At 48.7% G+C, this 25,804-nt stretch overlaps 1 protein-coding gene across 8 annotated transcripts in view; it reads right to left on the reverse strand.

Moving 5' to 3' along the window:
• ptprub (protein tyrosine phosphatase receptor type Ub) overlaps nt 1–25,804 on the reverse strand; it is a 152,399-nt gene that overhangs the window by 27,629 nt on the left and 98,966 nt on the right. For all 8 annotated transcript variants that reach the window (XM_053886913.1, XM_053886910.1, XM_053886912.1 and 5 more), the window contains exons 6-14: nt 24,286–24,460; nt 22,242–22,535; nt 15,428–15,745; nt 13,283–13,392; nt 12,047–12,248; nt 9,762–9,864; nt 9,426–9,696; nt 4,535–4,571; nt 726–864 (exon numbers count right to left, since the gene is read on the reverse strand). In XM_053886913.1, the coding sequence (XP_053742888.1) occupies nt 726–864; nt 4,535–4,571; nt 9,426–9,696; nt 9,762–9,864; nt 12,047–12,248; nt 13,283–13,392; nt 15,428–15,745; nt 22,242–22,535; nt 24,286–24,460 (1,649 nt within the window). The remainder of the gene's footprint in view (nt 1–725; nt 865–4,534; nt 4,572–9,425; nt 9,697–9,761; nt 9,865–12,046; nt 12,249–13,282; nt 13,393–15,427; nt 15,746–22,241; nt 22,536–24,285; nt 24,461–25,804) is intronic.

Below are 25,804 nucleotides of genomic sequence, written 5' to 3' on the forward strand. Positions count from 1 at the left end.
AAAACTTTTTAAAATACTACGTAAATCCTCAAACCTTGATAACAGGGCATCAAAATACCATTTATCAGAATGAATTTCATTGATTATTTGGATTTTTTGCTCATTCAATTTGTTGTTTGTATTCAAACCTCGATGATAGAGATATCCCTCCATACGATACACACTGACATTGATCGAAAGGTTTCAGTGAAACGCCTTTATGAAGAAAGGTTTATTCTGAAAGGTGCTCTCCCTGATCTTGGGCTCACGAGGTGTCAAGCTACGACAGGAATCTTAGTGTGCACGTCACCAAATCGCTGCCTGGAACAGAACGCTTGTGTGTTTGCTGCGGTCATGGAACACAGCAGCATGTCCTTCGACTCCACCGTGTGCTTTACACTGAGGTGCAGGGCTGCAGGTGCTGGGCCTGTGAGGTCATGGGCTAATGGCGTCTCAAAGCTCACCTATCCCTCCCCTCACCAGTGGGTCAGGCTTGCACCGCACCCTCCGAATTAGGACACTAAGTGAATTGCCTCCATTTAATTAAATACTTCACACTCTGATTGGCTCAGTGGATGAGAGATGTTTGGTCCCTTTGACGCGTCATAAGAGAATGAAAAGGATGCAGAGGCGGCCGCTGGATTCAGCATCGCCCCCAAACATTCCAGAAAAAACCAACAACCGAAAACGGATCCATTCTGGCGTCATGCAGGAGAAAAGACGGCCGCGGAGGCGGGCGAGGTTACCCTTTCTTGATGATGATGATGATGATCCCCAGCAGGAGGATGAGCACCACCAGAACCCCAGCGCACACCCCCAGAATCAGCCCCATGTCCTCAGAGTGCTGGGACACCTCCAAGGCCTTGCGGTGGTCTTTGCAGGCCGCTGCAGGAGGAGAACATCAGACGTCAGATCAACACTCCAGCTGATCGTTGCCAGAAGTGAGAAAACATTCGCACACAGCTGCGGTGGAACTGACTCACACTGACTCACAACTCCATTGAAGCATTGAACATTAGCTTTACTGAGGTATCCGACATGTCGCAGCAGAAAAATGAGACAGGATTCAGAGCAGCTTCCAAAATTCCATTTTCCTCCTCGCTGGGTAAAATATTCTCCTTTTTTTCAAGCGACTTTCACAAAGCCCTGCTGCATAATCTCAAGGTGTCTGACTGTCTGCAAGCCACTGAATGACTAGTTATCATAATAGCAGATTATTCCTTTCTTGGGCAGAATGCTCCTTGCTTATGTAAATGGAACGGATTTCTCTTTGTCTTCCTCCACGCGGCCCCTGATCTACTTCTTTCTTTGTGTGTCATGCTGTCCTCCAGGCCTCAGCCTGAAAGCAGCCCTTCAGAGGCATATGGAGTCCAGCAGCCCATCTCAGGAGCGGGCCTGGGGACAGAGCCGTGTCCCGCAGCCTGCCGGGCTGAATCTGATCTGGGGCAGTGGGACTGAACACACTGGTTACCCCAAACTACAGGCAGCCCCGGGCGGCTTATGGGTCCAGAATAGCAAATGAATAGATCAAGGTGAAAGAGGGACAAGTGTCCTGCGGTGAGAACGCCACTGTTCTTTCCCTGGTATGCACTGAGCAGGGGCGTCGGCCCTTCCCAGCTAACAGGGGTAAACAGGGGGGACACCTTAGTTTTGTTCACAGCTCTAGCAGGCCACATAAAATGACTTGGCAGGCCGAACCTGGCACCCGGACCTCGACTTGGACCCGTCTTTCCTCCCTCTGTGACACACCCAGGACTCAGCTTGGAATATACCTTGTGCAATGTTCTTTATTATTTTTGCCCGCTCTTGTAATGTGATGATAAAGGGTGGTCATGTGATTCAGAAGGTTGCAGCCCAATTCAAATCCAATTACGACCTGGACAAGACGGAGACGAACCGTGGAGCATCACTGCTGACGTTTCATCAGCTTCCTCTCTTCGCCTGATCACAGATTCAGTCTTGCGCTGAAAGTTGAAGTGCTGTTTTGCAGCTCTTGGGCAAGGCTTGCTTCCTTCTCACTCACTAAATCTTTCAAGAGATCCAGATTGTTTCCCGCCCCCACCCCCCACCAGAGGCTTTGGAGGTTCCAGTTTTGATCTAGCACTCTGTTGCCATGTTTGATCTGTGATAAGAAGCGCCGTCCTGGTCATAGTCCTAAGTTTTCCAAATTCTCTGTGTGTCCTTTCATCATGTTTCCAGTGGGAAAATATAATCACTGTAAAAACAGTGAGAGGACGGCAGAGCCGGTGGTCTTTCCGTGTTTGCTGAGAGAATCTGCTGTTGAACATCCTTCATTTCTTCAGCCTCAAGTGGGGAAATTCAAAAAAGTTGTGGCAAAAACAGGCCTTTTCTAAAGATAAACTTTTTTGTTTTCACTATATCCCAATGAGGAGTCGTTATTTCTTCACCTGCTCTGTCTGCATGAGTCGTATCAGCTCCACAAACATGGAGTGACTGGGTGCAGACTCGTGACCTCTCAGGTGTCGTGTGGTCAGGCCTGTTTCACGTGATCGATTTCAGGTCAGGTTCCCGGTTAACTGACCCAAACCTTTTGATTTCTCTGTCACTAACTCCACAGAAAGTGTAACTGTCATGTGACTGAAGCGTTGCCAAATATAATAATGGAAGCATGATGTCACTGTAGCGCTGTGGAACTAAAGCACCACGTGGCAGAAGAGGCAGTCACGTCAATTCGGACAATTCTCAAAATAAAACATTCTGAATCACCGTCAATAACCATGGGGTGAAATACAGCCAGGACCAATAGAAAACATGCAATACAGTTGACTTTATTGATCAGCTGGTGACTCTCTGTTACTGTCTGGAAAGGCATGCTGCTTCATTTTAAAGGAGGAACTGATACACAGAGAAGGGGAACACGGCGAAGTGTCTAAAAATGAAAATGAGGAGGTGAAATTCAATTTCAGGTTGCTGACATTTTGGACAGATACGGCACTTTCGCCGCATTAGGCCGTGATATTCTTATTAAGCGGAACACAACCATGAAATAGATTTGCACATAAATCCGCGCATCTGCCTGCTGACCGCGGTTGGAAATTGGCACTTAGAGGAGAAATGGAAGTCTATTGTTGTGTGGAGCACAGCCAGAGGATCCTTAATTAAACTGTCACCTGCACGTTGAAATGTAATCTGCAGCTTTGTTATCCGGCCACAATCATTTGCCTCCACTTTGCTGGGAACCGGCTGCTCGATAACGGCGGATTAGGATCCATGATACAGGGGTTTCGGTGAAGACAGCGATCACAACTGGCAACAGCAGAAGTATTTGACTTGTCACACCTTGAAATTGGAAATTTCCCTGGAATTTTCCAGCAAGATTCGCCTTTTCACGGCAGGAGGAAGATTTGATCCGGTGATACGGCACTTCTCTGAAAACCATCAAAGATCTGTTGCGTATAATGAGGCGTAACTCAACCAACAGACGCCGCTTTCTGGCAGTGAAACATGAATTCAGAGGCCATGCTTGCGAGAGATTCAGGGAATTTAAAATTCTGCTCCAGCAACTTTGGGGGGATTGATTCGGTTGATTCTGGAAAGGTTAAGATCAGATATCAACTTCATTTGGGGGTTTTCGGGAGGTGATCCGGTGAGTCACCCCTCGACTGTGCAGCACCAGCGGTGTGCCCAAAACACCCTGTGTGCTGAGTTGCACTCTGCGTCCTGTCAATCACAAGCCGCCAGGCCTCAGCGCGAGTGTCACCACTTGTCTAACGGCTCCCGTCCTCAGGTTACATTAACCTGCAGCACACGAACCCAAGAAAAGGAGGGAAGGTGAGAAATAGAAGCCTCACTTTTTGTCCTCCATTTTCATATTTTATTAGCTTCAAAGTGCCGTTCCCCTGACCCCGACTGTTTCTTGGCATAATTAATCATGCCCAAATGGGTGTCTGTGAGGGGCAGATGGAGTGAGACACTGAGCTGAAATGGCTGGCCTTGCCTTTTTGGCTTTCTGCTTGAGGGGAGCCCCAGTGCTTCCTTTTTCTCACTGGAGAAGCGAAAAGAACAACGCCCGGGCTCATTTTCTTGCAAGCGTCTGCTCGTTCTAACAGAGGCACGACTATAAATACATGACTTTGACTCAGCCAGGGAGGGACTTCCTCCTGCCATCAGGACTTAGAGTCAATTTCTCTGCCCTTTTCACTTCCCTTTGGATCCAGCGGCGGAGGCCACGGAGGAGCGCCCGAATACTGATGCAGCTCCATCTGGAGGTTTTGATCTGGAGGACCCTCTTGGACCACCATGAGGTCACTGGCAGCCGTTGCTGATGAGAAAAGTCATTTCTTTGATGTAGTGTGCTTTTGCGTCTGCCCCCGAAGAAAGCGAATGAAGGCCTGACCTCTCATCCCTCCCTCTTGTTGCCCTTTTCTCCCAGACCCAGCGCTAAACATACCGGCCTGTCAGATGGTATTTGTCCTTCGTACTTAAGAGAGAGGTGAAGAACAGTGCAATACAGACTTAAGTAAACCACGCAGAGAAGATTCTAGAGAATAGAAGAGAAACCACACGAGGTGGAGTGTGTCTGAGGTGAAGTTACCTTTGCGGGCGATGCGGATGCAGTTTATTCTGGACTCCTGCAAGACAAAGCGAAACAGATGTGTTAGCAGCAGAGCTCTGCTGATGCGCTCCTCACACTGCGCAGCATCATCTCCCAGACACGTTTCAACTCCGAGCATATCAAATGTGAGCGACAGCAGAGATGTGAGCCCGGGGAGAAGCCACAGAACAGAGGGAGGCTCATTAAAAGGAGGTCTTCAGACTAATGCAGCACCATGAAAAAGGGAGTTAATTTCATTCATATTCCAGCTGATGACATCGCAGTGCCACTAAAAGGACCTTTGTCAAACAGCACTAATGAAATCCAAGAGTCTAATCCAATTCCATCCTGCCACCTCTTGGATGAGATGCATTATCAAATTAAAACTTACAGATGCTAATTCAGGCATTATGGGGCAATTATGCAAATGCCTCTATTACGGATTGAGTGAGAAAGTGCTTTACTCAAACTCTGCTTAAATTGCTTTTTTTTTAAACTGGAAATCCATTTCATGCTGACAGACTCTTAAACAACGTCTTAACCCGATGTTTAAATGTGAAAACACGAAGCCTGCGGTGTCTGCAAACACTCCCTCTGCCAGACGGGCTTCCATTCTCACAAGCAGAACGCTTCGCCTTTGAGGGCTGCATGACTTTACGTCCTTGCTGTGGCACGTGGCTTCAACACACTTCTTCACAAACCCCGACATTAGATTGGGAACGTTTGAGAGAGCCCAAAATGGACTCCATGTCCATTGTAGGACAGGAGTTTTGTGCACACGACACTGTAACACCTTGGTTAAATTACGCAAAAATGATGATGTCATAGGCCCAGCTCTCCAGTGTTTCGAAAGTTGTCCGATCCAAAACAGTTGCGGCAGAATACAGTGCTCATTCGCCAACAGCCAGTGAGCTTTTCAGAAATAAAAATTCCTGCAAGTCTTTAGCAGTAAAGGGGGTGAAAGCCCCACATTTTCAGCTCTTTTCATCCACATGAGGTTTGACTCACATGGTCAGCTCTGCCACACTGGACCAGGATTTTGAGGTGGGAGGACTGTGGAAGATGAACAACACACTGTGTTGTCCATCCATTCCCCCGAAACTCTGACACAATGTCTCTGCCATTCCCCTCCATCCGTCCGAGTCACCTGACTGGGGGTGTCAGGAAAAAGGCAGGAGACACCCCGAACACCAGTCCACATCATGCAGAAGGCAGGGCAGCCTTCAGCTGGAGCCAGGCCTGTTCAACAAACACCAAGCCTTGCCAACTGATGGAAATATCTGTAGCCTACATTCCAGGAATCTTGGCACCTCGCACCTGACGCCATCAATCTTTCATTTGAGCTTATTTAAATGGCTCTTCTTTCAATGCAGCGGGATCCCCCAGAAGCCTTCCCAACATACACGCCTTAATAAACGCTTATTCAGCCATTCAGTCTCAGAGCAGAAGAGAAATGGCCCACTTTCACCGCATCTTAGCTCAGATGCTAATTGGCAGGCGACATAATGCGAAGCACTCGACGGGCAGCGTTGCCAGAGGCTCAGGCAAGCACAAATGCCAATCCCGACATGGGGCTCCCCAAAACAAAGACGCTTTTAGATTCACTGTTTGAAGTGAGAGATGACTGGATGGATGACAAACCCATCCTCAGCCTCTGAAGTACCCACTCACCTGCGCTCGTGCGCGGGTAATTAACAAAAAAAAAAACACCTTCAATACTTGCCACATAGCGCATGAGTGACGGCAGCTTATCCAACATACATAATCTTTTAATTCAAGCAAATACTTTGGAGCTGTTGGCGAAGCCAGCTGGCCTTTTGTTTCCACCGCAGGTACCTTTCTCCCAAAAAGTGAGTGGGCACCAAGCAATTATGTTTCCTTCTTCTGAATGCAGTCCAAACCCCACAATAAAAAATCCCCAGCCATGAATATGCTAATTACATTTACATTTTGATTTCTAATTCAGCGTTCTGCTCTCAGCTCGGTGATGGACTGACAGGAAGAGTCTGTGCAGCCGAGGAATTATAGCTCCATAAAAGCCAGGGATTCCATCCTTGGTGTGTCATGAGACCCAATTGGCTCCTGCATTCACATGACTGTGAGACCGCTTCAATAAAAGTTTACATGAAAAAGTAAACACGACCAGTGAGCGAAGGTTTTAGTCATCTAAAATGTCCATCATCCACCACTTCGCTGAGGTCTTGTTCCCTGCTCCGCAGAGAGACACGGTCTCTCCAGCGTGTCCTGGCTGCGCCTCCTCCTACTCCTCACCAATGAGGCGTCCTGTGGCCTTGCAGATTGAGGCCCCTCGGTGCAGAGGGTTAGAGAGCTCTGTGTTCATCTCATGAAAAACCTCCCTTGAACCTTAAGAGAACCTGGTCAGGGTGAAGAGCAGACCCACTGTTCCAGTGACAGGACCAACTGAGTCCAAATTTTTTTTCTTTATTCATATAAACCCTTTAAGACTTGGGTCAACAACAGCAGTAGAAACGATACTATTATATAATAACCAATAAACTGCCCATCAACTGATCTAAAAGAGACGAGAGCATATAAAAGCTATTGTGTAGTACAGTACAGTTGGGCAGGAGAACCTGAGGGTGTTTTTCAGGGTCGGGTTGATCGAACCCGGGTTTGGTATTTGAAATAATTTAAAGCAGTTGGACAAAGTCTTGGACAGCTAGGCTTCAGGAGCCTCAGAATGGGAGCGCCCAGACATAAATGGGACCGAACATTGAGAGGGATTGAAGAAATCCGGAGCAAGAAGACCTGACAAAGCACCATGCATTGCTTCATTCAGAAGTCAGGGAGATGTTTCATGAGATGATGCCCCCATCCTGCACCCGCTCTAATCCCAACCTCAGTATGAGTAAATCCGAACCACTGGCTATCAACTGTCAGATATCTGTGGACTGGCACAGTTTACCCCACAAACGTCTCTTTGTTCCAGCGGATTTATGTCCATCACAGCAGCCACTGTACGGATTTGTAGGTGACAGCAGCGCGGTTTGAATGACTCGGACAGCGTCGGCTCTGTGATTTAGCACTGCACTCCACTCATTGTGGGTCAAAGATGTTGGCCCCCTGCCAGAGAAAACAAAACCTAATCCCATCCGCTAGTAAAGCCAGCCAGCCCGCGTTAAATCCCGCTGCTTTGTAGCCGAATCGTGTGAATTGCTCACACTGCACTCCGATGATGTGTTTCTCCACTGGGTTGGAAAATGACGCCACGGGTCGGGATGAGCCACCGAGCTCCCCGATACACAAATGGGGGTCGCTCCTGGACCCGGGGAGGCGTAGATTAACGCTCAGAGCAGGACTGAGGGAGGCCATGTTGCTCAGCCTCATTGGCACAGACAGTAAATCTTAGGGCCCAAATGTTAGAGAGGCTTCTTCCCTCTGATCATCTGCACCTGCGTCCAATTATCCCTAAGTAATTGCCTCACCTTGGTAGCATCACATCCTGTAATGGAATCTGGGAAGATAATGTGGCGTCCGTCGGGCTTCACTACAGCCTGGAGGCACTTGTGTGTGCGGCGGCAGGAAGGGAAGACGGCCGAGGAAAATATCACTCACTGTTTGCACATCTGCCACAGTAACACAGCCGAGCGGAGGACGGCGACACCCTATACATTATATGCAAGGACTTGGAACCAAGACATAGTTCCCTCCAGGTCAGATAAAAGGTTGGGTCTAGAAACCACTGTACAGTAGTTCCCATTGAGTCCTGGCTCTGCTCTGGGCCTCCTCCCTGATGTACGCACTCAAACACAGATACCAAGGCATGACTGAGCTCCTCAACCTATCACAAAGAGACAGTCCTGAGACCGGACCTCGGGCAAGCTATGGATGGATGGACGGACTTCAAACCAAGTTCAAGTGAGCTCAGCAATAGTGATGCAAGAAAGCCGAGGGTTTTTCAGTCAGGGTGAAGTCTGCACCGGTGAGTCGAGGCTGGCAGACTCAAAGTGTGTATCAGAAACTTAACAAATGGAAAAAAGCCTTGGTGAGTGCTGAGTGTCAACTGGACGTTGTGATTTGGGTATCGAAATCGGGTATTTGGGCTCGAAACTCAGAGTTGTCCAAGCCCTTTGCTATATGACCACGATGTCTGAACAAGTGTGCAGGCCTGTCCTCTATGGTAGCCGTTCCCTGGCACTTCATCACGCTACCAAAGGTCGGCACAGAACCAAGCTTGACCTCCGCTCACAGCTTCATGTCATGTCTCATCCATGTCTTCTTCATGACTAGCTTCTAAGCATATCCAACGCCAATGGTCCAACACTGTCTTCCCTCCATTGAACTTCATCTCCAACCTTGAGGTGCCCCTCTAGTCACTCCCAAAGACAAGCCCAGAATCCTCATCTCAAACCCCTCCAGCAGACATGTTGTTTCGCCAAGCGCCCCGCCCCTCGCTGGGCCGCCGCAACGCCACTCGGCTGATCTGCTTCTGGCAGAAACACAAAGCATTACGCCAGTGTGAACATTAGACATGCATGTTCGACTTTATTGTGTCGAGCAAACGACGCAACAAACCGAAACTGAGCCGAAAACGTGCTACGCTGATTAAAGAGGAATGAAAGGAAACTGGAATCAGTGAGTGACGGAAAGACGAGGTCCTGAACATCGTTAAGTACTCGGGATAATCACAGCTCCAGTCTCAGTGAGTTTTGCTTGGCTCCGACTCAAAGCAGTGGGATATAAACATACTTAATTTCCATGAGTTACCATGCCAGCTCTGCGAGCTGTCGTCCAACAAGCCCGTCACAGCATCAATACTGTTTGAAGGGTGGTGAACCACAGCAAGCCAACAGTCCTGCAGCGTCGCTGAGCGTCAGCGAACAGGACAGCCGCTCCACATTCACCGGCTCGCAGCTTCAGCAGCACTCACCCCTCTGAAGTTGCTCATCGCCTGGAAGAAGACCAGGTAGCTTTTCCGCGGGTCCAAAGGGCTGTTCCAGTATCCGTTGTAAGTGTTGTTGTCGCCCACTGTGAAGGGACTGGCCTCCGGCAGGCTGCTGGGAGGCAGCTCAGCGGTGTAGTAGTGTGGCGTACCGCGGGCCAGAGCCTCGCCGTGGGACATGGGCAGAGGGAAGCAGTCCTGTCCCAGCTCCCGCTTCACTTTCTTCACCATCTCCTCCTCCACCACCACCTGATAGGTGCTGCAGAGACCACAGACTGGTGAGGGTCATCGCTCCAGGGCAGCTCAGGGCAACTAGGTCTGTACCTGACCGGCGCTCCTCTGCCTTGCGCCGGGCGCAGCAGGACGGTGATGGTGCTCTCTGTCTCACTTAACGGGGATGGAATGTCTCCGTAATCAAAAGTAGGAGCTGAGAACATGAGAGAGAGAGTGAAAATTGAACAACAAATGGAATGGATGGCAGCTCTCTCTCCCTCGGAGGTCAACGGGGCAGCACAAGAACGTCCCACATATCATGTCATTCCTTGGTTAAAATCCAACCTTGAACACTCTCTTGCATGATTTAAAAAATCGACATGAGACGAAAATCGTAATGAATAATAATGATAAGACACAAACCACCCTGCAACACTCTCAAGTGACAGACACCTGATGACATCACTCGTGTAATATGATTTATTTGGTCTTAGGTGGGCTCAGCCAAACCAAACCTCACCACCCCATAACAATGAACCGCCAAAACTGCACAAAATGTTGTATTGTTTACTTTTGTAATATGATGGAAATGCATTACTTGCATGATCACTTAGCTGGACCACCCCATAACAGGATTTACCACCCGACGATAGTAGGAATTCTTTATATATGTAGGAAAAGATGGAATGTTTTGAAATGAATGCAGATGTTATGGCTGAAATGCAGTGCACCTTGTTGGTTACTGGGTGGTCAAAACTGACTGACTGAATGTCTTAAAAATGACTCGTCTTGATGGCTTCTAAAAAAAAATCTCATTGTTTTAAACCATTCCTTCTCAAATAGTGGGGCACATGTGAGCCCAGAACATTCAGTGTAACAGCACAGCCACTCATGATTTTTTTTTATTTCAGGCAAACTGATGCACGCTTCTTTTACAGACAAAAAAGATGTCAATGCAGGTGTTCTCTGTTGGAAGTTGATCTGTATCACTTTGTTGTCTCTTGTCTTTAATGTTAACAAGGTGTGCTTCTAAGAATTTGACAGACCAATGGAGTCAGTGGCTCTCTGTCGACATGAGAGACTAAACAGTGGGAAACTGGGGTCCAAACTGCTTCAGTTTACTCATCTGCTTCCGCTTGCCTCCGAGTTTTCCGAGCTGAGTCTCCTTCTCCTTCCAGTCGTCTCATTAAAAGTACGGAGAGTTTGGTTGAACGGAATGAGTTTGTAATTCAAACAGATTTGGCTTAAGTCATGCTCCTCCCAGGAGATGTGGCAGCACTTTAATATCACTCATCAATTAGTGAGGGGAAGAAGAGCAACCGATTCATGAGGAATCAATGATTATCATATTAAAAAGAGCTTTTCTAATTCCACAGCACGCGGCGCCGGCATAAATCAGGGTGAGGCATTAGGGAGGCTGAAAGGCTGCCACGGCCGTGAGCAGCTCCAAGATGGCGTCTGCCAGGTGGAGCAGCAGCGCCGGCCGCTGACACCTCGGCATGCAAATGTGAGGACGCGGCGCCGGGCTGGCTGACAGCAGGAATCATTCAAGGTGTTCAATATTTGCCGCCTGTCGGTGGAGGTTTGAGAGACGCTCGCGGTGAGTGAGGTTGATCTGTAAAGACTGTGGGGCTCTATAAAGCCGGGCCAGGTGCCAGTGCTCGCTGACATATAGCCAGGCGGCAGACAAAAACTCTCATTAAAGAGAGAGGGCCTGGCAGTGCGGGAGCGGGCGGTGGGAGTGGCCACATCAGGCGCTCCTGAGAGGTGTGAAGCCGCCCCTTAACAGCCACAAATGCATCATTAAGAGGGAACAGAAACATCAAGGGTGAATTTGTTTCCACGGTAATAAGCTCTGAGACCCACACTGGTCCCTGGAAGGTACTGCAGCTATCCTTATTTATAAATAACACACAGCAGGGTCCCCTCTGTGGCGGCTCCGCCTCGTACGAGTTCATTTGTTTTCTGAGGACCGGAGGATGACAGCGTGTCAGCCGCGCGCAGAGTCAGAGGGAAGACGCACCTGCGGTGAAAACAACGCTTTCACTGGCGTGTTTTCTGACTCTCGAATGGAACTCGTGTGACACGGCAGGTGTGAGAGAAATGCAGTTTCAGGGAACTGAAGTCAGAGCTGCTCCTGCCGCTCCCAAGCATTTGACTAAGGTTCTATTTTGGAGGCTGTGATCCTCAAGAGAAGCAGGATTTATTCAAGTCTTACTGCCAAAGGACTCTGCAGCTGATCAACGTTCCACGGTGGTCACAAGCAGAAGTCGAGACCAATTGCAGCATTGCAGTTCACCAGTACATCCACCAAGTCATTCTGGCTGACCAGGATTTAGTCTAGTTATAGCAAGGATTCTGCATGCTCGACCTAGAATCTCAACTGTCCATCATACCTGAGATGTTGGTGGTGATCTCGGTCAGCGCCGTCTGTCCAAACCCTTTGGCAGTTCGTGCTCGTACGGAGATCAAGTAGGTGGTTCCTGGGTGGAGGTTGGAGAACATGTGGTACGTCTCGTTCTTCAGCTTGGACACGGTTCGTCTGGGTCCTGGGACGTTGATGCCTGGATCTGACGATTCTATGCTTTGGTAACTGATCTGGGGGCGATAGAGGAGACAGATCACATGAGGTTCATCTTCACTTTGTCGCCGGATGTAAATGAATTTCACTTGAATCAAACCACAAAATCAACTTTCATTCCGACGCATGGCCTTGGACTTAATCTGCAGGAAAAGGTTTTGATCAGCTGCGAGGCTCAAAATTGTCCACTTACATGTGACGGGCTAAATGAGTCAGCATGAGCCTATTGCAAAGAGCTGCTAAAGATCCACTTCACTAGAGCATTGAACACACACAGGCCGCATTGTAGCAGCTCATAGAAGTGTCTTACAAACAGACTTCAGACGTTCGTCAAGTCAAAGCAAAAGCTTCTCCGATCATCATAAGAAGAGCTTAGCGCCCGCTGATGCCGTCTCGCTAATGAATTATGAGTCTAAAAACGGACTGTTTGCATCGAAGGTAGGCCCACAAAGATGGAGCAGATCCGCGAGGAGGGTCCCGCGCTGGCGTCATGTGCTCGGGCAGTGTGGTCAATGGTTTAATCTGAGAGCGACGGGGAGGATTTCCAAGGCTCATATAAAGCTCTCTCTGTCAGCCCAGGGAGATCAACACAACGCGCAAAAATCCAAGCAGCCTCCACTTTATATGTCAAATCCGAAATCCGTGTTAATAACATCCTTGAGGCGACATTGCAGGAGAAGAAGTGGGCTGGGAGCTGCAGGCTGGAGGCTTCCTGCTCACAATATTTGCAGGATGAAGAGCAGTGGCTGGCAGCAGATCGGCTCGCTGTTCTCACGATCTGGTTTAGAATGTCATATTCCTTTGGTTCATCATTTCTCGTCTCTGTTTATTAGTATTTTCAGCAGGTCGTGGTGGCAGCAGCCTCAGCAAAGTGGGCCAGACTTTTCACTCCCCAGAAACCTCCTCCAGAAACGTGTCCCGGGTCTGCCCAGGGGCTTCCACCCAGTGATTAACTGACCTCACGAGACGACTGTAAGCCGCTAAAGCAGTTTTCCCTCGGTCGGTTCTCACGTCTCACATAAGTCGTATTGAAAGCAAGCAAGGCGCTCACCTCATATTGAGTTATCAGGCCGTTGGGCTCCAGAGGCTCCTCCCACTTGAGGAAGATCATATCATCCAGCGGGGTGAAGGTGAGCGATTCCGGGGCAATGCCTCCGGGAACTGTGGGAAACCGTCAGAACAAACATTTGTCAGGGAAATTGAAGTACTAATCCCACGGTGAGCCACTCCGGCTCGGATCAGAGCAGAGAATGTCACAGTGGCTCACAGCAACACACAACATCAGATAAGACACGCGCTGGAAACACAGCGAGACCTTTAGTTAAGGACAAAGTTAATTTCAAACCGCATCAATTATGTAACCTAAACAGTGATCAGGGCACAAAGGACTCACATGGCATTCCGTTTGATCCGCTGTGTTTGTAGCTCGGTGACTGAGCAGCCGCACTGGTACATGTCATCGACTTAAGAACTTCAGACAGTGCACAAATGATCCTGTAACCACTTTAATGAGAAACGGAGCTGACAGCTCTGTTGGGGGATTTTTGATGCCTCCTGTTTTTGGCAGGATTGATCTTTGATCAGAGCATTAGGTGGAGTGATAAAAGCTGAGCTGAGCCAGGAGGCAAAATTGGTTTAAATCCAGACTTCTCCTCCACATGGACAGAGGCCTGTGAAGGTGGCGGAGATACCTCCTCTGGATGTTCCTCCTGGAGAGGTGCTCCAACGGAGGCAGACCGACAGGAGGGTTGACATGGGAACACCTCGCCAGAAGTTGGAGTTTCCACCTTCGGACGAACTCATCATTGTTTATTCATCCCTTTCCGTCAGAACCGTTCCAAAACTCCATTTTGAAAAAGCTATTGGTTTGCTCCCCTAGCGGTGTGTGTGAGGATGAAGACGCTTGCCGTCCTCCTGAAAGCTGGGATGAGTTCTGTGCTGCATATTACTCTTCTGTGCTGCGACACATCACCGCAGCCGGAGGAATCAATTCCTCATGGCGGAGAAATGACACAGAAATGTATCAGCAGATAGAGAAACAGCAAGGTAGCAGAAGATCAACACAATGCCTCACAGCAAGACAAGTGTGTGTATTCCTATAGAACATGTCAATTACAAACCTTACTCCCAAACGCCTTCATAAGCAGTTCTGTCCTCTAAACTAACTGGGTTTAAAAATAACTGTCGATTCAGCTCCTCGGCTCTTGCTCTGGCCCCGGGCTTGAATCTGAAATAATAGTCGTCCTCTGTTCGGCTCTGACAAAGAGGTCTCAACTAGAAACGCTGGGAAATTATTTACACAGCGGAAAGTTTCGGCGTTCATTGTGTAGCCTGACCGTTTAGCGGCGAGCTGAGGGAGACACCGCCGGATGCTCTCTCAAAGCGGGGCTGAACGCTCACACTTGGCCAACAAAAGAGTGTTCACAGGTGTGACTGCAAGTGTGAGCGCTCCTCAATTGGTCGTGACGGACCGGTCCTGATGGAGCCGTTCCATTCAGCCGTCAGTCTGGCATCCCTGAATAGTTCTACAGTGCAACAGGGCTTTGTGTTTCACTGGCAGATAATACTTCAGAAGTACTTCCAAGTCAGGTAAAGTTCCCTCCGCCCCACCCCAGTAGTTTGTCCCGGGTCTGCCTCAGGACCTCCTCCCAGTAGTCCTGAACCAGAGACCCAAGATGCTCAACACAATCTCTCTCTCTTCACTGACTTGAAGGCTGCCTTTGGCGTCAGTATAGGACGCAAAACGTCAATACATGAAGCCATGGGAGTGAGGATAGGTTGAAACTTTTCCACTCACTTACTGTTCCACCTCATATTCCAGTCACAGCCAGATCTGAATCACCATCTGCTGTTACAAATGTCGCCTTCAAAGCACAATGGAGACGTTGTCTTCCTGGAAGCTTGTGTGTTCCTCTTCGCACTCAGTGGGAGTGGGTCTGAAAGTGCCTCCAGCATGAGGAGGCTCAAATGAGTGGTTTGGGCTGTAAGTGCGTGTTTGTTCAAATTTGAGATGGCCACTTCACAATATCTTCAGAGTGTGGAACGCAGCATCACATTTTCTGTTGGGTTACATCTTACTGAATACAATCGGGTCCATACCAGCACCACATCACAAATACATCTGCGAAGATAGCTGGGGGAGAGTTGCATATTTCGGAGCCACTGCTCTTTTCAGTAACTTCCTCTCTGGACTTACTGTCTTCGTCGGTCTGGAATGTGACCTCCTTGCCCTCCTTCTTCCCCTCTGGGTTGGCGAGTGACAGGCGGACATGGATGCCGTGGTAGGGCGGCAGATCGCGCAGAGTGAAGCGGGAGGTGTTGTGCTCCACCGCCAGGCATTCACGGACCGTGGTGTTGTGGCCGCCGCCGCCTCCTGCTGTGGTGTATCGGTAGCACAGGGACACTGAGTAGGTGTGGCAGCGCGTCAGGTTGAAGGCCAAATTCTCCCACAGCAGGGAGAGCTGTCGAGGCTGGATGTCTGTGGCGGTGAGGCCGCGCAGCGGACGCATGGGCTCTGAGGAGGGAAACAATGGCACTCCATTAAGGCGTGAAAATAAGTCCGGAATATTTATGGGCGCAAAAGTGCCACCGGACATCTGGACTCGAACCACATTATTCACATGAAGAAATATCGCTTCAAACGGACTCATTAATAAACAGTATTGGGATCATCAAACAGAAGCCTGACGGTGGTGACGGTGCGCTCACACGGCCACAAATCTGTCTCCCACATGCAGCCGTATCGCCCACCACAACAAAGAGGTCAACAGTTGTCTTCCAGAAACAGCACGCCCTCTCCCTCCCGACGGCCGAATATGAATTCATGCCAAATGCACTAATTAGTGACACAGGCTGTCAGCTGCTGTTGCGCTCAAACCAGTCCCTGCCTGCGTGTCGACAAGCACGTTTACAATCCACTGACTGCACTTGTTTATCCTTTGGCTTTCTCCTCACGCAAAGTTTTCTGAAGGGCGCGCGCTGCCTTTCACTTCGGAAACTTTGTTCATAGAAATGAAAACACTCGCGTTGCTCAACACAGAAGTCGTGAATCAAAAAGATACTTTATATAGGAAGTAAAACATATGTATGATTATTGTAATTTTTTGTACATACACAGTTACAAAAAAATGGAGAAATCATTACATTTAAACACTAAAAAGGCAGCAAAAATATGTGGATCATTATGAAGAGAAAAGAAAAAACCAAAAGAAAATAAAAACTTTAATTTCTTGGACAATAACATAAATAGAAATAATTTACACCCTGCTGTGGGCAATTAAAAAAAATGAAAAGTAAATACTGCAATAAAATAATTAATTGAAATAAGAGAGTTATAAACTTCCGTATTGGAAAAATGTGCTTTCAATGTACTTTTTAACCAATAACTATCACAATAGTCTTTACTATTATTTACGACATTTTTCGCAAGCATTGACTGCAGACTAGGTTACATGGATTTAGTTCAAAATGGAAGCCCAACAGTCCCGTCTTTGAGCTCCTGCTCAGAAGTCACGATGAGCTGAGAGGCACAGAGCGCCTCTTCACAGAGCCACACAGAGCCACTAGTGTTCAGGTAGGTGACGAGGAGGCAGGACATCCTCCGTCAGAGCAGCTATTCATCAGTTGTTACCACAATCAATGCCTTTTTATCAGGGAATATGGCGCATAATGCATTGTACTTCCTCGCGCTTCCATTAGGGCGTGTTGAGTAATGGAGCCGGGAGCTGGGGGCGACAGCAGAGATCCGGGGTGCAGGGAGAGTTTACCAGCTCAGGCCTTCAGCCCGACTCTGCGTGAAGGGGATGAAATAAAACATCAACTACCAAGGCTAATTCATGTCAGAGGAGACTGGAGCAAGTCCAGGAAGATAATGTCTTCGCTCCTCTCACATAAAGAGAACATTCCCCCGTCAAAGCCTTGGTTTGACGTCCCTTCAGCTGCTCTCAGATCCATGAGAGTTTCTTAAGCATTTACTTTCGCCTGTGGTGGCAATTATCCGCCAGTGAGGGTTCATGACACTCCCAATCTACGTCTTCAGTTTTTGATTTGCTGCCTGGCATCTGGTGGAGATGGATATGAGAATCCTGAATGGACCTGATTTGCATGCAGAGCAGCGGCGGGAAACAAAAGTGACTTCAGCTCCTCTGAGTTGAAAACCATTTTGTGTTTGTTTGGATGTTGTTCATGGACAGATTAGTGGCGTTCTGAGTCTGATGTGATGAAGCCAGCACAGGACAAACATCCACCATTCAACAGGTTTCAAGAAAATCTGGACCTATTCACGTCCATCCTTGAACATATATATATATACATATATATATATATACATATATATATATATATGTTCATCTCCACAAAGCTCACAATGGACCAAAAAATGCAGTCTCCTCACTGAAAACTGCCCCTCCAGATTAGACCCTCAAAAAACAGAGGCTGGGACGGAATATACCTACAATCCAATTGGAAATGACAAAGACGCGTTCAGTCCCAGCAAGCAGCTTGTCTCAAATAAAACATCTGTGATGGCTTTTTACAAAGAGAAGGCAATCCAACTGCCTGGAACACCTTTCATGAGCATCAAGACATGTTTCCTAATAGAAGCTGACAGATGCAGCTCTAATAAGGAGCTTGCACTGCGCAGAAACATCAATGTTCCATTGTTGGCATGACAGAGGATTGTCTTCACAGGGAAATTGATAGTCTGCGGAGTCGAAGAGTCAAATAAAGAGAGGCATTTATTTGCTGAGTTGATAAAAACACAGCCGGAGCGGCAACAGTGTCCTCATTGTGAGCGTTCTCAAATGAGTGCCAGCTCTTCTCCTCCGCTTGTTTTACTTGGATTTTCTACATGCGCTCATCTCGCCGGCGCACGGTGTCGACTCACACGACACTCCTCGCCCCCGGACCAAACTGGACCTGACATGTTCCCCTTCATTATCCGTCCCTAATCTGTGCCGCGATACTGAGTGCACTGACCTGCACTGTCAAAGTCATAAAGGAAAATTTGGACACACACTTGAGCACAAAGACAAGTCCACCTCAGCGAGGCAGCAAAGATCCCAGAAGACGGCGTGCGGAGAATTCAGGCTGAGGCCAAGGAACACATGATGAACGACACGTGAGGCGAGCCAAGGCACTTGTGGTCCTAAATTTAGATCCGCTCATGCGCTGGATGTCTGCGGGAGCAGTACGCGAAAGAGCTCTCCAGAAGGTCCAGTGACCTGGCAGCAGGTGGAGGACTGTTCATGTAGTTTGGGGACCACCTGCAGCACAAACGCTTCTGTTCTGTTCTAGTGTGCACGAGGGGCCTCAAGCTGCGGCAATGCAGCGGGCTGATAATCACAGGCCCGGATCATCAGGCACACCTGGACGGCCATAAGAGGCGGCGGCCGTCGTGTTCACATTCACGGATATTAACTTTACACCTCCCGTTTGGCCCCGCACGGCTGCAGGCATTGGGGCCTGCGGAGGAGCCCACTGGAGAGCCACTGCTTCTCAAGAATCTTTATCAACACTATGATGAGCTCTCGCAAAGTAAGAGGGGGATTATCATGGAGACTCATGTCATGGGTCAAGACTACCACCAGGGTGCGCTACAGCCAATTTTCTGTGGTTATCCATCTACAGAGGCCCAGAATTCCCAGTGTTCCCACGTCAGTCAACAGGCAAAAACCTCTCCAGCAGGTCTCAGGTCTGCCTGAGGGCCTCCCCATGGAACAGCTCACTCACCCAGGCGCCCAGGAGACGGCCAGCCAATTAACTCACTTGTGCAGGATGTTTCTCCACAGCATTGGAGAGAAAGTGGACTACTAAAGGGTTTAAAAGCCTGAAAATAATCGTAATGTTTGGAGGAAGTTGTATCCTCTGAAACAGTGCAGAGGATACAAGATGGCCGTCTCTCGACAACTGGCGTCAAACCCAGTCACACAAGGGCCAAAAGTCCGAGGAAACAGTCCAATGTGTTGAAGAGTCTATAACTGGCCAACAAAATGGAAAGCCATTTTAGCATCAAGCACATCAGCGGTTTGTCATAAGGTGGATTAGTCACAACTAAAGAGACACTGGTTTTCTGCTGAAAGCACAAACACATTCCACCATCTTTCACCAAACTCCCTTCCTGCTGCATAAACAAACTGTTGACATTTAAGATCCCTGTGTGCGAGCACAGCCTGTCGGCAGGCAAACTTGGAGACTCCAGTCTGGGTCACACTGCACACATGCAATGAGGAGTTCTTCCCCAGCCTGAACCAGGCCAACTGCAGGGCGGGGCAGTAAGGACTCAGCCCTGGAATTTGGGGGGGAGTAGGTGCAGCGGAGAGCAGATGGTTTGTAGGCTGGGTCAGGGCGACTCTGGGGACCAGCTGGCAGCTAAAGTCAGCTGGAGGGTCAAGATAAGAAACAGGTGGACACAGAGCGTCGGCGCTAACGCTGAAGTCCGAAGCACAGCGCTACATCCAGCACTTGAATTCCACAAGAACGGGTCGTTTGGCTAATGTTCTTCGGCGCTAGCTCGGCAGAAACCAAGCGCTTGAATTAATTTCCCCTCCACTTCCTCGGCATTGAACTTATGTAAATTCTCTGTTTAACAACGGAACAAAACATTGCTATCTCTGATCCCACACATGGTTGAACAAGCTAATGTCACAGTGGTTAAAATGTAAATACACAATTAAAGGCTTTGTTTAGTGGCACAAACCGGAGAAGCAATTTGTTTGACTGTTTTCTCATTTCACCTCTCACACGTCTCCCCGCGAGCATTTTAGCAAAGCTAACCTATAGCACACACCCCCTCACCACTGTTGACACTCTGACTTCTCGTTGTGATTTTCTGTATTTGTTCGGAGTCGTGTGCGGCGCGTGGAGGGAATTGGCGGGGTGGAGTGGGCTCCTGATGAATGAGGAGTGTCGGCGACGGTTGGGAGCCAGCAGAAGCGTTAATATGTCATCGGAGGGGGGCTCCACTGGAGCACGGCAGGGATACGTGTGAGGGATGGTGTGTGGCAGGAAGCGACCGCTGGGCATGAGGAAGAGTGATGACCGCGGTAGACACCAACGCCGAACCCACACATCTCGCAAGACATACGGATTCGTGAGAGAATCTGCATCCTTGTGTTCTACATCCAACATGATCCGAACACAGTGGGTCGGTTGCTGTCCCGCTCATTTGCCTGGGTGTTCCGTGTTAGCATGGCAAAGGATGACAGCGGCGAGACCGTGTCAGCTGACCAAACAAACGGATGACTTTAAAAGGCCTGATGGTAGGGCAGACACTCAGACACTAATATGTATCATTGGGCTGACATGTTTTCGTAATGTCATTTTGATGTGTCAAACCCAAGAGCAGGGGGCCAGACAGGACCCACCACAGCACTTCAACTGGCCCGCAGGAGCTTCAATGGCACAAATTTTCCCTCCGATGCTTCCTCATTTCCTCAGCTGAGCAGCGACATCCTCCCACCTCAAGCCACAGGACTATGTGTCCTCAATACAAGGATCAAAGCAAGAACCATGGTTGATAAAAACCTGCTTCAAAACTCACAACAGGATTTAAAACGTAGCCTGCTCCCATGGAAACACACGATTGGTTTAAACCAGGTCCTCAAACTGATCCACTAAAGACCCACAGTGGGAGCAGGTTTTAGTTTCATCCCAGCAAGCACATGAACCAAACAAACAGCACCAGATGAACTGAATGACTGATGACTGATGAGGAGGTGTCCTTTTGACCGATTGGAACAAAAGCCTGCACTAACAGGACCAGGTTTAAACTCTTTGGTGGTTTTTTGTTAATGATCAAAACATTTTCTACATGATCTAATGGCGTCCCACTTGTGACGCCATTTGACCCCCAGTCTTCAGCAATGTCACCAGCAAGACCAACGCAGAGCAACAAGCACACGTTCAACTACACTCTGAGTCGACAACATTGGAAAAAAATCTTCCATTCCACAAGTCATTTGTATCAATAAGACACTTGTGCTTCAACTCAGAGCTCATACAAAAAAATGGCCAACAAACCAGAAAGAAGAAAGATATTTTCAGACGGCAGATCTGCTGAAATGTTTCTGTTCTTAGTCACTGATTAAACAGGAGGATTTAAATATTAATTTTGAGAACATGCAAATATGGACTTTAAACACGAGACAGACCAACAGCTAAATTATGAGTCAGTCGGACTGATGAAACGCTGCACCGAGTTCTGTCCACTGCGCTCTTCAAGTGTTCAGCTGATGGACGTGATTATTCTTTGAACAGTAATGGCGCCGGCCAACTTGTATCTGCAGTAGATAGTCAGGACATCTGCTGGAGGGGAGCTTCTGTACTCAGCCCGCTGTTATCTTTCAAACAAGCGTCACACCAGCACCGCCCGACTCGCCGGAGCGAGTTTCTCTTTCAGTCTCATCAGCCGCAGAATTCGGAGAAGGCTGCTGGCGATAGCGGCTTTGCTCCATGAGATAAGCACAAGCGGAGAGCGATTCAGAGGCCCTTTATCAGCCGGGCTTAGATTGAATTTTAGCCAATTATCACGTCAGGTGGAGCACTATCATTTGAACATTTGAATGCCTGATCACTGCAGCGACGCTGCCAAGTCAATCAGTAATGGATCAGGCCAAGTCAAAGTCACAGGTGTGAAAATGAGGCTCTTGAAAATGGAAACCGTGGCACATTAAAAGACCATCTCGACAACATATTCACAAGTGAAAAGGCCAGGTGAAAATTCCAGGTACATAACTCCAGGTTCCGATCAATATCGCTGATGAAGTCTTGGTGGAGTGTTTCAGCTGCCGAGAGCGGCTGGTTAGTGCACGTCAGGTGCTCGGAGAAATACCACTTTCATATTTGTAGTCGGGCGGTAAAACAGATTGTGCTGTGATGGCGGCAGTAATCACGGCGTGAACTGTGAGCGCCACAATCTTCTGGGACTGATGAACTGAGATATTAGACTTCATCCCCGGTCACACAAGACTCGGCTGCCTATTTGTGGTTTTAATGTGAGGCACGAAACCCACCTGCGCACTTGGTCCTGCTCACCAGAGGAGGTCCGGGAGGGCCAGTGCCCCCTTCACCCGGCCGGGTCAGCAGCACACTGATGTGGTACTCCGTGTCTGGATCCAGGTGCCAGAGCTTATAGGTGACCATGTTGACTCCGTGCACCTCTGACCAGGGCGACTGGCTGGCGCGGTACTCAATCTCTTTCCTGATGATGGGTCCGTCTCCGAGGATGGAGTTGGTGTTGAGCTGGATGATCAGGTAAGTGGAACCAGCACGGAGCAGCTGTGGAGGCGCAATGGGGGACGGCGGAACTGTCGGGAAAAAACAGAGGATCATCACCAGCTGAGATTCTTTTTTGACACCTACACATGTCCAGGTGCCGGTAACCACTGTGAGAGAGACTCACAGTGGAGCCGCTGCCTGCTTGCATCGAGGGGCGCCAGTAAAAATAGTTCGAGCATCTAGTCAGGGCGTCTCACAGATGCTTTCAGTGGCGTGTTCTGGGCGTATCGCAGAAGGAGGTCTATCCTGAGGAGAAGGACCTCTGACCTCAGATGAGCGGGACACAGGAGGGATAGAATCTAATGCAGCGGTAATCCTTTCATTTAACTGACCTGCAAGCATTAGACCCAAAATAACCATCACGCAGCTCCACTGTGGACCATGCAGTTCAGCATCCAGGTTTTCGCTTTTTGTTTTCGGCCAGACTTTGCCTCGTGACAGCAAACTGTATTTTGTGGTTGCACTCCTGCTGAGTCTCCAATGAGTCCCGGGAGACAACGGGACGCCGGCGGGTCAAACGGTGTTCAAATAGCGGATTAGTCGTAGCTATTAAGGAGCGACTCATTTAAGTGAAACAACAGGTGAGGAGACACAAACAGCAGGAGCCCCGGAACCGAAGGATTAAACGCTTCGCAGCTATTTTCTGATGACAGAAGGGACTTTGCTTTATTATTGCTGGCAGAGAGTCCGGACCAGGGAAGCGTTTGATTCGAGCCCACTGGCTACCTCCCGGCAACAATGTGCGAAAGCAAAGGGAATGTAAAAGACATGAGGACAAAAGAGGGAGCGAAGATCACTGTTCGAGCTTTGGCTGTGACTAATCTGTCATTCCAGCTGAGGGGCCCCAGCTTCCAACACACCAGCTCACCTCTTCAGTCAAAGCTCTGCTGTAACCCTTCTGTGACCACAGCAAAGTCAAGAGTCATTATCATTAGGATTTCAAGTAAACAGCACTGAATCGACCAACAAACATGGCTCTTCATCTGCACTTGAGATCCAAAAGAGACAGGGATTTATATAAAAACGTTGAGTTCTGAGTTCTTTTTACTTCCTCTGTGACCCTGCGGCTGGTCCTGCAGGGTCACAGAGGAAGTAAAAACCAGGTCCTCTGAAGGACCCTCATTAGATATTTTTTGGAAAAGGAAACTCTTCCTGCACCTGGACTCTTGATCCCCCTCAACTCACACCTTCACCTTCATACATTCTTGGTTTAGTTCGGCCCAAAATAAAAAGACATGACATAAAGGTGGATGATCCGAAGAAGTGACACCAGGATGTGTTGGCGCTTCAGGGTGCAGCGTGTCAGCGCAGCCAAATGTCACAGCTCTCTGGTGTGACACCTGTAGACGTGTGCTTTTCTGCTGTTTGCTGCTGTCAAACAGAAGTGTTTCCAGGTTGAAACTTCTGATGTTCAGATACACTTTTGGATATATCTGATCAGAATCTAAATCTGAGCCTGAAACCTTTCCTTCAGTTGGCTCTTTGTCCGACACACTACTGTGTCATTAGGCCTCTGTCAGAGTGTTGACGGGCAGCGGGGTTGGAGTGAGTAATGGGAGCCGGGTCACCATCTGGGGCTCGTGATATGACAGGGTCTTCAGGAGTGCAAGTCAAGTGAATTGCTCATTGACAGCAAGCTGAAGAGTGGAGTGTGAGTGGGGGTGGGAGGGGAAGCCAAACAACACATGACGGGACGACTGGATTTGACAGGTGCACTTGACTTGGCCTCGGATGATCAGGCTGGTCCTGGTTGTGAGTGGAGGACACAAAAAAACGTACCTTTGACGACGAGCTCAGCAAAGTTGGAGACCCCTGACCCTCTAGGAGACTGCGTCACACAGCGGTAGAGGTCCTGGTCTGCTCTCTGGACGCTGTCCAGCTGGAAGGACACCACGAAGCGCCGGTGACTCAGGTGCTTGACCGACGCCGCTGTTAAAATGTCCCCATTGTGTCGCTGAAAGAAACAGAGACAGGGTCGAATCAAGCAGGGCGGTCGAAGAGCGGAAACTTCAAAAGTGCTGCTTTTCTTCCACATGGCAGAGGGGTCACACCAGGGGAAACACATTGATGGTGCTTTTATCAAAGAGAGAAGACCGAGGGAACGCAGCCAGACCTGACTTCCTTCAATAACAAACTCAGTCTGCTAAACCCGGAGATCATGCTGCAATTACTCTGGAATGATTTGGGGCTTTAAAGTTTGGAGGAGTAATTGTTTTTCCTTTCTAATTTGCGACCTACTTCTACTGTGAGACAAACATTCTAAGCATGCAGCCGGCAACAAATGCAATAATGAATATATATTCAAGGTTATGCAAAAATCCAGTACGTAAACAGTCACATTGAGCAGAAAAGAAATCTATTCATGAAATCATTGGTCCTTGAGTTGAGCACTAGCAGTCTGGCAAAGATAGAAGGCCTGGGAACAAGTTCACACACAAGCAAATGGAATCAGCCCTGGATCACGTTCATAGGATGGAAAGACAACAAGGCAAATGCTAGTAACTATTTACAAGGATTTTTCTGACTGGACGACAAATGGCCGACAAATTCATACAAGTCAGACTCAAACTCCAAAATATACATTTCAAATTCATATTAATGATCAGTTTTTGAATCTTGTTTACACTAGAGAAACTCAGTTACTTTTTTGTTTAGTGTTTCATGCCCACAAATAATCCTCCTCTCTAGAAGACGCCATGAGATGGAGCTAAAAACGGCGCCTCAGAGGAAAGCATCCTAAATGTCATTGAGAGGACCTCCAGCCGCCTCACACCTCCTGAGCACAAACTGCAGCCTCCTGTCCGCAGCACCGTTACAGGAAGAACATGAACGGACAAGAAAATGACGGGTTGTGAAACGGAGTGTGATGACAGACCGAAATGATGATGGGCTGGAGCTGAAGGAAGCCTGACTCAGAGCCCGCTGACACATTTGGCGGATGACGGATCGCTGCACTCACAGGTCGTGAAGTGAGATGGTGATGCTCGTACAAACATCATCAAACGCAGCTTATTAGTAATGTGTTAATGATCACGAAGAGTGCGGTGCAGCAGCGACTGAGGAGCGATTTGTTGTTGAGATACTTGATGAGGATCTGCAGCTGCAGGGATTTGATCGGCTCAGCTCAATGGGAACCTTGTCCCGGCTGAGTGCAGCACATTGCAGTTTTCTTTTAGCAAATATCCTCTGTACCTGCTGTTTACACTCGGGAAGCCATCTTGGATGGTCGACTTCGGGAGGTGAGGACTGTCTGACTTGGAAACCCAACCTTTGAGAGTGTGAACGCTTTGGTCACAAC

Source organism: Synchiropus splendidus, chromosome 15, assembly GCF_027744825.2.
Source record: "Synchiropus splendidus isolate RoL2022-P1 chromosome 15, RoL_Sspl_1.0, whole genome shotgun sequence".
Classification (NCBI taxonomy): Eukaryota; Metazoa; Chordata; class Actinopteri; order Syngnathiformes; family Callionymidae; genus Synchiropus; species Synchiropus splendidus.